Source organism: Scleropages formosus, chromosome 22 (assembly GCF_900964775.1).
Source record: "Scleropages formosus chromosome 22, fSclFor1.1, whole genome shotgun sequence".
Lineage (NCBI taxonomy): Eukaryota > Metazoa > Chordata > Actinopteri > Osteoglossiformes > Osteoglossidae > Scleropages > Scleropages formosus.
This window is the reverse complement of record NC_041827.1, coordinates 16,342,603-16,357,004: the sequence shown is the minus strand read 5'-3', so window position 1 is coordinate 16,357,004 and position 14,402 is coordinate 16,342,603. Positions and strand designations below refer to the sequence as shown.

Genomic DNA, 14,402 nt, shown 5'->3' with positions numbered 1-14,402 from the left:
ATACCAAGACAAAGAACTCGATCATTTCATTGCCTCACTCTCAAACAAATCTTTGGGAAAATCCTCAGCAGTAAACAGGAAGAGTCCATGATGTCATAAGAAGGACTGCGTGCCCCGCAAAGTGTGCACGGAACGTGGGCACAGACACGCTCAAGGATGAATCACGACGGTGTAACACATTTGGGTGTTGTCTTTAACTTGCGCTTTAAGTACAAACAGAGATTATTTGCATAATGCAGCCTTTAGCCTCTTCTGAGTTTGCGAGGCGCTCTTTATTACATCATTTGTTCAATTGTCCAGTGACTCGCTGTTTGGAGGGGCTGGGGTTCAAGTTCTGCTTGGTGCCTTGTGATGGCCTGGCATCCCATCCAAAGCGTACCCCCCACGCCCCTTCAGCCTTGTGCCCTATGTTGCTGGGAAGGCTCCGGCTCGCCGCAACCGCGCTCGGGACAAGCAGCTGTTGACAATGGACTGGACTAGATGATTCACTTGAAATTAAGTTATTTTTGCAAAGCACTTCTCCGTTCATACAAACAGAGCATAGAGACACGTGGTGGCTCTGATTGCAAGTAACAACAGTGAAAAAACAACTTTACAAATTCATTCATCATTAAAAATGAAAATGACTTGTTCAGTGAAGGGGCACAGAGCCTTCTCCAGAAGCATGGGTCACGATGACACCCTGGACAGTATGCCACTCCATTGCAGGGCAATTGTACATACAAAATGGACAATTCAGGGTGAAACATTCAGCTGAAACACTTATGCGTCTGTGCAGTGTCAGAGGAAACCCATGTGAATGCAGAGAGAACATGCCAACTGTGCACAGCCTGAACCACATTGGAACCCACAGCCCAGGAGCTGTGAGGAACCAGCACTACTCACTGGACCACCATGCCTCCCACTATACAAAAATAATACGATGCAAATCTGTATTTCAATCTATTGTTATAGATACATAGACTGACTGATAGATTTTCATCCCTATGCTCATGACACACAGCCCTCTCTCTCCATCAAGCCATCAAACATGCTCACTATGGAGCATCTGTCTCACTGTATCGATGACATCAAAGCTTGGATGGGTTCCGATTACATTGCCTAAAACAAGGATAAAACAGATCTTGCTGTTTGGGCCTAAAATACCCAGCAGCCAAATTCGCTCAGATGGATTTTAACGTTGTATCATGTATGAGGAATCTTGGTACACTCTTTGAACCAGAGTCATCATTCAAATCCTGTCAGCTTCATCACACAGACTCGCTTCCTGAACCTGAGGAACATCTCTAGATTAAAGTGCTATCCCTCTGGATCGGACATCGAGGACTTAGTTCATGCCTTCGTTTCCAGCAGGCTTCACTACTATAACCCACTGTTGTCTGGCAGCACTGCATCAACTCCCCTCTTCAAGTGGTACAAAACACAGAAGTAAGGATTATCACTGGCTCTAGGAAAGGCTGTCCTACCACCCCAAGTCCTTACTCTCTACATAGGCTATCATCTCACACAGAAGCAACTTCAGATTGCTTCCCCTCACCTACGAGTTTTGCTGTCTTACCTCACCGACATCACAAATGAAATGCCATAGTGTGCTCTTCATTTGCAAGACGCTGATCTGCTTGTTCTACGGTTCAGCCTGAAAATGGTAGACAGCAAATGATGATTCACCCACAGGGCATCTAAATTATGGAACGCACTACCTGCTTCTGTGGAAGATGTCCTCTCTGTCACTGTCTCAAATCTAAATTGAAAACCCATTTCTTTACTCTGGCTTCCAGAAGTTGACAACAAATATTGTGCTCATCAATTGTTCTCGTGTCAAATCTCCCAGGAGTGACCTGGGAAAGCCACGGTCAAACCAGTCTAATACACTTTACACAGGCTGACTTATGCTAAGAACCAAGACCACTACCTCCACTAGACCATGACTGCTGTCCCCATAGACCGTAGCTCTGTGTTGCCTGTTGCACCAGTCTTTGAGTTACAAACACACCTACATAGTTCCTCCATAGTCACAGTAGAATGCCCAAGAGGAGCGGGTTCCCTAACCCTCTCCATAAAAATAAACAAACAAATGATCGATACTGTTGATTTAGTTCATGTATGCCTGTGCAGATTTATGAAAACTAAATCTGGTCTAACGTAAATCAGTTTCTGCCACAACAACAAATAATGCTGCTAGATATGTTACATAAATAAGATGCCACATAAGTGTACACCAAAATAAGAATATTCTCATTTCAATACAACAACTTTTCAACAGACATTTATTAAGTCAAATCGAAATTCCAAAGACAGTGACAGTATTAGCCATGAAAAACATAACTTATCTTGGCATAAGAAGTTAGCACATACCATTAATCACACCTGTAGTATCCGCAAGAGCTTTGGCAAAATTGTATCATGTAAACCAGAGATTGAAAAAGCCCCTAAAAAACTGAAATACCTCCATATGTTTCAGCACAAATTCCGTAAATTAAGCAAAAAATAACGCTGAGTAAACAGATTGCTCTGATGGTTGTTGGATTATAATTTCTTGTGAAACCATTTATTATCATCCCCAATACCCTTTCCTTTTTCTTTAAGTGTACATCATCTCAGCCATATGTGACATCTTCTTGGGAATATACAGGTAGTATTCCATGTAGCCGGAAAGGTCCTCTATCGTGATGTCATCCACGTAGGCTCGAGCTTGTTCTGAGCAGGAGCGTGGAGAGCCAGAATTCCCAGAGGCACACTGAGTTCGCCGCTGCGGTGAAGTCTGGGACATATCCTCAGCACCAGTCAGGTTCCTCTCGCATTCTGAGATGACATCCCGCAGACCTGTGAAGGAGTACACCTCGACCCCCTGCCAGCCTTGGCACTGGCACCCCTTCTCTTGACATGGGAACCCAGTGGTTTCGTGCAGCTTTGACAGAGACTGGAAGTCAGAAGGTGCAACAGCACTTGCTGCTTTCTCCGAACGGAGAACAACACTGTGGTTCTGACCCACTCTTGGCGTACCTGCTGCCATGTCAGAAACAGAAGGTTGTTTGAAGTCAATTTCTGGGGATGCTGCCTCTCCCTGAGACTTGGGGGTGTAGGATTCATAACCAGCAGCACCAAACACTGGAGAGGACTGGCCAGAGGTCAGCAGGTCCTTCTTGGGTGCAATGCCTAGCAATGCTCTGCCATCTTCTGCTTCTGACAGGCTCTTATGTTTGAAATTCCCTGGTGGTGGGGACATTTTGGAGCTACAGTAGGTGAACTTCGGAGGATGAAGAATGGGAGACTTCGAACGTCTCCGTCTCTGGCTCCGAACTGCTCCTCTGGACGTCTTCCGCATACACCTGTTATTAGACCCAAAAAAAAGAAGAAAAAAGTGCCACCCACTTAAGGCTACGAACTGATGAACTAGTTTACAATTACAAAATCATTATAGAAAATGAGAGAACTACACAGAATGTCAAAATTATTATTGGGAAACACCACAAAAGGACATCGATGAAGGTGTCACATTACCCATGCCAGTTCTCCTTAGGACTGGTTACTTTAGACTTGGCTCCCTCCGAGTTTGTCCGAGGAGACATCCTCTGACTCAAGGCCTCGCAAACACGCACCATGTTTATTGAGCTGAACAACACACGTGACAATTCATGCGTTAAAAAACACAAAGCAAAAGCGCAACATTTCTCATGACTACGTAGAAATGAGTAAATCATTCTAAGCAGCTCAGCATAATTAGCAGCTTTGTAGAAAAGTCTCAACAAAACATGTAAATGTATTCAATAATCAATGCACAAAACTGAAGACTTTGTTTGTGTTGGAAATAGTGGACATGCAGTGTTCAACTAGAACAGTAGCATATATTTACTGTTTGATTTTGCTGTATCATGTATCTGGGTGACTTTTACTGTGGCAACTTACGGGAAGTACCTTGCTCAAGGTTACTATAACAGAGGGTGTGATTTGAACTTAAGACCTCCCAAGTCTAGAGACAGGCACTCAAACCACTGTGGTGCCTGCTGCTGCAGCTATTATTTAGTTTTATTTACCTAATACCATTTTCCAAGGCAGCTTGTAATATTAGACAAACAAATAAATAGTTTACTCATTTATATAGAACAGGATTCACAGGCAGTGCAGCAGGACTAGTATAGCAATAAGATGCAGCATTAAACACTATACTACCCACTGAATCATTCAGTGAATGTGTCTCATACAAGTGCATTTTTTAACTAAATGATGTGTTTAAAGGGGGGGGTCTCAACCTTTCAGCATCAACTCTGAGCTTCTTGAAGGCTGACTGCAGTGTCTCCTCCTCACAGTCTTTCACTGTGGATTCCATCGCGGGTGTCCTCTACAACCACACTGTGAAACACAAACAAGTTTCAAAATCAAATTCCGCACAAACGTCTTCAATTTTTGCTGTTCATTTAATTCTCACAGGGCACAAACATTTGGAGAGGAACTGCCACCCTTTTTGGCTAGCGAAACTGTCACATATCTTAGAATTTACATTTATATATATTTAGCAGATACTTTTCTCAAAGTGACTTCCGACGGAGTCTATGTAGTGATATCAGCTATGAATCCAGGCCTTAAGCTGGCACAGAAAGACCTGTGATGACCAAGGAAAGTACAGCCAAGACACCTACAGCCTACAGTGTAGTAGAGAGGGCCATGTGGGATAGCCAAGCCCAGGGCAGGGGTTCAACAAATACTAAATTCCCACACAACTCAACTGAACACGTACAAGATAATCATGAGAAAGACCTTGAAATAAACGGCCCAGTTAAGAGTGGATTGTTTTCCCCACTCCAGAAACACTCATGCTCGTGTAACCTTAAACGGGAGCGCTCATTGCGAACCCGTGTCAGCAGCTGCGCGAGCGGGCTCGCGCGAGACGATTGCGTAATGACGCTCGGCGGCTAGCGAGTTAGCTTCGTGCACTTCGTTCACACAGAAACGAGTGGCCGCACAAAGCTTCCACGAGCTTAGGGTAAAGTAAACGTGAATATAAATGTTATGCAACGAGCAACGATAGACACACGATACATAAAGACGGTAAATAACACGATGGTAACAGCGAGAGAGACAGAGACTGAGAGAGAGACAGCGAGCGCGCGCGTTCCCCTCCGCAATCATGGCGCCAGCAGTAACACTACTACCTACCTCCAGACTCGCGCCTCTCTTCGCCCCATTCAGTTGACACGAGTAACGGACGCGGACACTGGCGACCAAGGAAAGACGCGCACACTTACGGCTCAGGGGCTATAGCCCGCGGTCCACCCGGAGCGGGCCTGCGCATACAGGGGCTTTCCGGACACTGACTCGACTCGCTGCTGAGGCAACTCGGCCAGGCCAAGAAACGTCTCCGTCTCGCCGAAACTAACCCAATCTATCTAATGCATCGCAGAAGCCCTGCGAAGCTACGCCGTACTCAGAACTATGAGATTAAATATTTTCTGTACTTTACTATAACTAGAAATACTGCTGAAATAACACAACGAAGAACACTTCTAGACTTTTCTCCCACTGACCTCTTGTTTACACGCGAAACATTCGAAGTGACTGTGCAATAACGCACTTTCGGTGACGTAGAACGCACACCAGCCTCGTGTGACGTCACAGAGAGGCCACGCATCATGTGATTACTAATTAGCGGTCGGGAAAAGTTATGAAAACAAAGCGATAGATCTGAGAACGGTCATCAGTAGTTCCAAAACACAAATATCGAATGTAGGTTATTATTATTATTATTATTATTATTATTATTATTTCTGGGTTGTAGCTTCAGTCAGTTAGAGCCATAATCAAGATTACTTATATTACATCCTCTACAACCATTCCAGGTATTACGTAAAATCAGGATATTCTTTCATTTCAAATAGCCAAGTGGCTGTTTTGACAATTGATGCTCCCCAAAATTCTGGTCAGAAGCAGTGATCGATGTACAAGCTGTTTTTTTATTAGTACTGTACTCTACTGTGGAGAGGCAAAGGATGTCCAGCAGAAGCAACACAGAGTAATTTTATTAGAGGTGGCACAGTGGTACAGCGAGTAGCGCTGCTGTCTCACAGGGTGTGGATAGTGCGAGAGGTCGGGGGTTCGATTTCCACTCAGTCTGCGTGGTATTTGCATGTTCTCCCCGTGTCTGCGTAAGTTTTTTTCTGGGTGCTCCGGTTTCCTCCCCTAGTCCAAAGACCTGCTGTTCAGGTTTACCCATAATATATAGTGTGTGAGTGACAGCGAGCGTGTGCTCCATTGCTATATATCGATGAGTGACCCATTGTAAGTAGTGTGTCTGGCAGTGTAAGTGACCTTGCTGAATAAGGTATGTGGGCTGATGACACTACATACGGTTCATTGGAAGTCGCTTTGGAGAAAAGCGTCTGCTAAATAAATAAATGTAAATATCTATCTGTTCAATCAATTTCTTTTTTTTTCTTTTTTTTTTCCTTAGGAAGATCTACGGCACAACCATCAGGAGAACAAGCGCTCTCTATCCAGGAGCGAACACACGAATCCAAACGGAATCTCACAAAATCCGAGACGGAATACTCGTCCAGGGGAACCTCTGAAGATGGAGCAGTCAGTGGTATCCTAGCAGTCCTGCAGCTCGGATTCGAGCTCCGGAGCGCAGCGCTGCACCTCCCTCCCTCACTTACTCACTCACTCACTCACTCACAATGGGTCACGTGCGCGTCGCGCTTCTTTGTAGGCAGGGACAGGAGCTCAGAGGAGCGCTCGGATTCGCCCCACTGTGGCCGTGGGGTCCTCCGAATGGGCCTTAACCGTGGTGTAGCATCGGCCGGCAGTCTTTTCGCCTCTGCGAGGATTAGTGACATGTCAGTACTATTTAGTCAAGACTTTCTTCATGCTGCAATCATTCAAGTGACTTCTTCCGCGTGTCAGCAACTCTCTTGTTTACAAATACACAATGTGTAGGCTGTCGTGACTCACAATAGCTTTTTCCAGTCTTCACCTGATGTAATGATAGGACATTGATGTGCATGTAAATCACGTTAAAGCATCGTGAGCAAGTGCTGTGTTTGAGTGGTATAACAAGTTACAGAGTGTTATATATTTAGCAGACACTTTTCTCCAAAGCGATTTCCAATGAACTCTATGTAGTGTTATCAGCCCACACACCTTATTCACTGTGGCGACTTACACTGCTAGATGCAAGACTTAACATTTACATTTACATTTACATTTATTCACTTAGCAGATGTTTTCTTACACTGGGTCACTCATCCATACATCAGTGAGACGCACTCACTCATTATGGGTGACAAAGTCACCAGTTCGCCTGAACATCATGTCTCTGGACCGTGGGAGGAAACCGGAGCACCTGGAGGTAACGATTCGATTACTGTAAACTGAGCGCAAAAGCACTCAGCGAAGCGCTCTTCTCCCCCTTCTCCAAAAGATGGCGCTATAGAACCAAAGAACAGTACTGCGCGTGCTCCTCTTTATTAAGAAGACTTTTTTGTGCATAGTGTCTTCATTGCCATAAAAACACGAGTTTAGGTAAACTGCAGAAAATTATTTAAACATTTTAATTATTTTTTTTTTAAATATCCAGCTTGCACAGTAAAACACCCACATTTTCTTAGGCATGAGGTAAGAGAAGTGTCACAACTCAACTGAGAGTTGTGGGTAACCCTTAAAATGAACTTAAATGAAACTTTTGAAAACTTTTCAAAATGATCATCCGAAATACTGAAAAGCTAGGAGTTGAAATCCATTCACGTACAAAAAAAGAGAACTTTCTAAACCTGGCTAACTATGCTGGACTGGTCAGAATCAGAGTATTTTCATCACTAGAAAGAGGAGAAAAAGTCTGAAGTGTGAGACTAAAGAGTTAAGCACATGGTTCATGATCTGTCACACAGTACTGTTGAGACAAAACAGACTGCTACTGGTAATTGTGCTTTACCCCCTTTTACTATATGTATACTCGAGAAGCAGATGTTAGAGAGAATGGTAAACTTCTGATCCATCTATGCACCGCCAGATGAAAAATCTTCATGTGCGGTCACTTTAAAAGTCTGCTGTTTAAAATAAGTGTTCATTTTGCTTTCCAAAGAATGTCTGTCTGTGCATCATACTGTTAAAATTGCAAACATTCCCTTATTGCAAACATTCAAATTGCCTCATATGGATGACTGAGAAATGCTGGAATTTCCTTTGCTGGTTCACCTTTTTTGATACACTTTTAAAATAGCCTCAGTTGGAAGTGGTTTTAAGCGACATGACATTAAGTATTTGAAAATTCAGTGCATAAAATTCTATTCTTTTACTTGTTGTTACATTGCTAGTATATTTTTATTCAATAAATGTATCATATCTTAATAAGAATTTTTGTTCTACACATTGATGACTTTGCTGGGTATGTTATAACATGAGTGATATATTAAAAAACTGAGTCAATAAACTGATTATACTGGAATGATAGAAAGATGAGGTTCTGGTTATTAAATGACATTCATGTGAAATATACATAATCTGTCATTCACCAGCGCTTTGTTATTAAAAAATGATAGGCAAAGCTGTATTTAATTAATGTAGTATGTATTTTGTATTGCGTATTTTGGGGTGCAAGTCTGGCAGAGGGGATCAGGCAGTGTTTGACAAGCGAGCCTCTTAGAAGTTTCCATTTTAGTTGCTGTTGGTGTTTTGGAACAGAAGGCTCATCTAACATGCATTGGTGAAAAATGCTGCAAATAGAGACAGATGTGAGATCAAACATGAGGGAAAGGAAACGATTTGTCAGGAACGGGGTTAAGGCTGGCAGGCTGGCAGTGCCAAAAGTCCTTTTTTGGAAGCTTACATTCATGTCTTTGTTGCTCAGGGGTAATATAATGATGCTATAGATGAATATAGGAAGGGCCTCTGTGCTCTGGCTTTAATTACTGCTAAACAGCTTAGGATACATTGTGTAAACATGGGTTTTACATGTATTACATTCAGCTGATGCTTTTCTTCAAGGCAACTTACAGTGTTAAGGTACCTACACCTAATTATCCATTTAACAGCTGGATAGTTTTTTTACTGCAGTAGTTTAGGGTAAATAGCTTGCTCAAGGGTACTATGGCATTATGTGAGGTTTGAACCAACAACTTTTGGATCCAAAGGCAGCAGCTCTAGCCACAACTCTGGTTGTTGTATTAAATTCTAATTCAAAAGTAGAGGAAAAGGGGAAATTAAATCTGTAACAATCAGTTACAAGGGGCCTGTGCCTCTATAAGTTGCCTAGAGTGTGTGGAAGAGATGGGCCAAACTGGGCCAAACGGTCAACAGCGGTCTACAGCTGGTCTTAGGGAATATCACACCATTCTTTCAAACTGCAGTTCTTCCTTTCACACCACACTGACGGCGGTGGAGACACCCACTGTAGGTACCTCTCCAGGCTGAACAACACATGCTTTATTGATTGAGGGCTCACTTACTGCAGTAGCCATGGAACACTGAGAAAATTCTCTCCATGTTCCTTAAGGCAATAATAAAGGATGACTCACCAGATAGTGAACTCCGCTGAGCAGGAAGCACGAGGAGGTAGGCGAGGGGGTAGGGGTTTAAAGCACAACAGAGGGCTGACCTCCCCTTCTCACTCAGAACTGCTGAATCTCTTTCTATATTTAAGGAGGCTCTCAAAATACATCTTGACCTCGTAGAAGCTGAATAATGTTCTGCTTGATTCTTCATAAACAAACAAGACCATGAAGCAGCTGGAGGACCTGGTGGACCTGTGGTAGTATGAGGATGGACCAGGGCCAGACCAGACAGTACTGCAGAGAAAGGATGTCCAGCAGAAGCAACACAGTCATTTTATTTGTCACTCATAGCTATGATCCTCACAGATGTTTTCCATTTGTGGCTTATGAGGATGTTTTACTTTACTGCTTAGAAAGAACCAGGGACAGAGCGAAACCCACCAGCACTCATGAGTTGCGAGGCACCCAAGCTAGTTGCTACACAACTGTACTGTAGGCACAAAAAATATATTCTCCTCATTTTAATCGGTAAATAAAATAATTTCAAACCTTTAACTACTGAGATACATAAAAAAGTGTACGTATTGATTTTCTCTGTAATATCATACACAGCTAAAGCTGCCTAGGTAGATAACTATGAAGCCTCTGCTATGGGGCTTTGCAAGGTTTGCTTTCAACAGTTTTGACAAAGAATATATATATTTTTTTTAACACAACGGGCTACTTTCTGATCATCATTTGCCATGTTTTGCTGTCTTTCAGATTCACATTTAGCACATCAGAGACTTTGCAACAGTCTCCAGCCCCAATCCTGCAGATGCCCAAAGCAGTTGATTCACTGGAGAAAGTGCTTCTTTATGGCTTTGCCCTAAATGGATACCTCATTGATATCGCTTTCAAATTTTAAAAAGTTGAAGAAATTAAGATTTTTTTTTGTTAAGAATCCTCTACATTGTGGATTATTCAATAAGATGTGATCTAATCACAATGTTGGAAAGTTCTTTTGTGAAACATGTGCCCGTAAACATATCAGAATGGATTTTCATTTATGACCAAGTGAAGCGGTGAGCTGAACTGAAGTTCACCCAAACTTAGCCCCTGTAATTATCACTTTGCATCCTTCACATCAAGAAGTTTGTCTTACAGATGAATGGCTGGGAGTTATTGAGGCTAAAAAGGCACTTAGTGTCCTTCCTCCTCCTACTGGCACTTAGTGTCCTTTCCCTTGGAGTGTCTAGGAGGAGATTTTTTGCTTTTACTGAACCTCTAAGAGTATGTGGTTGTACCAAAATGATTGTAATTTACCTTTGTACTGTGATTTTATAGTAGTATCAATATCTTCTAGTCTTCTAATTGGATAGAGAGTCACATGGAAACCATATTTAAAATAATCAACTTACTTTTGGGTATGTCCTGGACTTTGAGGGCTCCAGGTGAGTCGCTTTTATGAGTCACATCCATCTCAACCTTGACCAGGCAAGGAAACATCAAAGTAGTCATGTGGTCAAGCTGAAGCTCCAAGAAGCTCATCTGACAAAATATGACCCCTAAGAGAACATTGCCTGGCAGAGCTCTCAGATTTAGTTCTGGGGCTTAATTCATTGCTATGTGTGTCATGGATCATCATCTTCACGGTGCACTTCACACTCACTATGGACAACATGACCTCATGGCTCGTGTTGCTCATGCAGACACTGGTCTAATTAGATTAACGTTTCTTACAAGTGTTCAAAGAAGAAACCAAAAGATCTCAGCCTTGTCCAGGTCTAAAAATGGTAAGTGTTTTCATCTTGGTTCCAATACATTCTCAGCCACAACAATTTAGTCAGACTAAGTGGTCAGTGGTAGCACTATATTTTATCAATTCAAGTTTTAAGCTTGTTTTAATGCGGTAATTCAACACTTGTCACACACTCAGGCCAAGATGGGCTACCTGATTCACATCTCTTTGTAAGGATTTTGTGAAGAGTGTTGAGCACAGAGCTTTATAAATGTTGTGGTTTATTGGACTGAACTCAGCTGCATCCATCCTTCTTGTGGGTTGCAGGATTTCTAAGCACTCAAATTATTTACTGCATACATTCAAATGAATTCATTTTGAATAAATCACATGTGTGCTGATGTAATAACTATCTCTAAGTCCTCTCTATCAAGTGAGGTTAAGGCAGTGTCGCTAGGATCCTTTTCAACTAAATATGGAATGCAGTGGTGCATTTAAGAATATTAATTTATCATTCACAATAGCATAGTATGAATATTTTTATAAAATTTTTAAAAAAATCTGAGATAATAACGACCTTTTAAATTTTCTTTCTGAATACTTTAATTGGCTTAACACCCTTTGTACACAAATAGAACTGTGTAGCAGAGAACAACTATTTAAAAGCATGGGTTGGGGTTTGTGTTAGAAAAAGTTGTCCGGCTGAACGAAGTACAGTCGGCTAAAAGTGTAAAAGATGTGTTCAGATCTATACACAGAGTACTTTACAAAGGATTACTTGGAACAGAAAAAGATGTGAACCAGGTGCTGTGAGACAGCAGCGCTACTTGCTGTGTCTCCGTACCTGCAGTGAAATGTTTTCTCCTACCTCCCTTCAGCTGCAAAACATTTATTTCATATTTAAACCAAATTCACTCTAGACCATTTTCTCACGCATATTTAAAGCAGCCATATCATATCTCTAATCTCACAGTTACTGTATAGCGATCTAAAAAAACACCAGTCATTACTGGGTTTTCAATTTAAATTCTGGGGTTTGAACGGTGTAGTAGTAGTGGGTTTACCGTTGTATAGAGGTAGGATAATCAGAATTACTGTATAAATGGGTTAAATGTATAAAGTGTAAGGCAGTAAGTTAACATTATTAATTGAAATTTTGTCTGTGAGGTGTTTACATTAAATTTAAGACTCATTATGATTTAATTTATTATACTCTAAAAGTTATTCCTGTAAAACAGCTTTCAGTATAAAACTCTTCCGAGATAAGATACGGTATACCTCAAGGTAATGCTCTTGGCTTATAAATAAATGAATTTATTTAGGTTAGTACACACACAGAAAACTTGCATATTTGTTCATATCTCAGAGTTATTCGTGCTATTGTATAATTAAAAAAAAAATATATAGTAAATTGCTGAAACAGACTATCTATTAAACCTTATACTGTTTTGCTTTGGGAGTCCTAAAATTGTATTCATGTTCTTCTTACAGCATTGCAAGAACAATGATAACGTTTCTGACCTGAAAAGAACTTTTTAATACTAAAATGATCTTGTGTATATGTAGATTGTGAATCGTTAGTGTTTGTGTGTTCACAGTCTGTGCGCTTTTGCTCCTATTTGCAATGTTGTGTTCTTAGAGAAGTGGTGTAAGATGTCCAATGCTCTGTATGTCAAAAGGTTCTTGAGCTTGAGGTTCTTGATCCTGCCATGTTCCAACGTGACAATAATGATTACATAGTTTTACACCAATCACACTTTGAAATGGTCATACTTTGAGCTGAATTGTCTTCTTTCTTAGATTAAGAGCACAAAATTTTTCCGTAGTTTTGCAAAAGCAAAGTGCTGGGATGGGTTCTTGCGTTCCTATCATAGCCCTGCACGTTCAGTACCTCTTCACTGGGCAAAAGGCATCCTAAGACCACTACTAACACTGTGCGCCAGGAGTACACGTGGTGGAAATCATGTTTGCGTGGAATATAAGTACATACCAATGCCACAAAGACCAACAGATTTTCACACTAAAGTCTTGTGAACATTTAATTATAGAGGACATGCAAAGTCTGCAGGGCAGCAATGGGGTTTTGGCAGAAACAGGAGACAGACAGATGTGGAGGGAACAGAGGACAGAGAAAGACACACTAAATCCATACACCAAGCTTCGGGTTTGCCCTGTTTTTCTTGGCCCCTCATAATGAAGGCGTGGATAATTTTTCACTTAAAAGATTCGGAGCAAAAAAAAAAACATTTATCGGCCAGAAAGAATGCATTCACGTAATTTGTGTGGTTAGGCGATAGCTGAGCTGTGAGTACCAAGTTTCCAGAACAGTCATCAAACCTACAACTGTGCGGTGGCATCGGCATGGAAACACAGGCGTTGCTGTCACCTGCAAACACACTGATCCCTCAGACCTGAAAGCTTGGTGTGTCACACAGGACCCTCCAGGGGAATTTCTTGCGTGAAAGAAATTGTGTTCCCAAGTCTAACCCTTTATTCTACTCCTTCAAAACCAAGGAAATATGTGGGACTGTAAACCTACACATGAAATGTATATGAGACTCGTGCAAAGCAATATTTTACTTTAAACTCTTTCCATACCTCACAGCTGTCTAACAGTATGCAATCTTGTATCATGGTACAATGGGACATGTAACAGCAACACTCACAACGATTTTTAAATCACTATCGCTTTTTCATGCCAATTTCTGTACATTTTCAGTTTTATTTCTTGAAATAGTATAATTTTGCTTGAAAATTCCGAAACCTAAAATTATATTTGGATATTTGGATCGCCATGTTTCCACCACACTGGGCGTTGTTAATAATTGATATTATTGTAGGAAGAAGATATGCTTTTGATTGGCTGCCTGACAACACGAAGGAATTTAATCTTCTTGCAAAAGTGTGCTACACTGTAAAGGATTCTCAGGCTTGGTAACCCTATTCCACCCCAAAAATAAGCTCACTTTTCTTTCCTGGAACTAACCCACCGCGATGTTGTGAACACAAAGCACAATTTAGACCTTAATGAGAAGAATAAATTAAATACAGATTAAATTCATGAAGACATAGTATACTTTGCAATCCAAATTTTATGTGCTTTTACTGTATTGGTAAATATGTGAATAAATAGGATGCAGATAAAAATCTATATGGCCTGATTTGCTGATATATGGAATTATACATTTTATCTGCATTGC

The 14,402-nt window shown here is 41.4% G+C and overlaps 1 protein-coding gene across 4 annotated transcripts; it reads right to left on the bottom strand.

Moving 5' to 3' along the window:
• Nucleotides 1–2,303: 2,303 nt before the first annotated feature.
• oser1 (oxidative stress responsive serine-rich 1) lies at nucleotides 2,304–5,591 on the bottom strand. Of its 4 annotated transcripts, none has more exons than XM_018744558.2 (4): nucleotides 5,523–5,591; nucleotides 4,251–4,350; nucleotides 3,502–3,612; nucleotides 2,304–3,329 (listed from the first exon to the last, which is right to left on the bottom strand). In XM_018744558.2, exons 2-4 carry the CDS (start codon nucleotides 4,325–4,327, stop codon nucleotides 2,582–2,584), a joined length of 936 nt encoding a protein of 311 aa, XP_018600074.1. In that variant the 5' UTR covers nucleotides 4,328–4,350; nucleotides 5,523–5,591; the 3' UTR covers nucleotides 2,304–2,581. The 4 variants fall into 4 exon arrangements, with proteins under 4 accessions (XP_018600074.1, XP_018600072.1, XP_018600073.1 ...); XM_018744556.2 differs by having other exon boundaries at nucleotides 5,155–5,563; XM_018744557.2 differs by having other exon boundaries at nucleotides 5,244–5,563.
• Nucleotides 5,592–14,402: the final 8,811 nt, after the last annotated feature.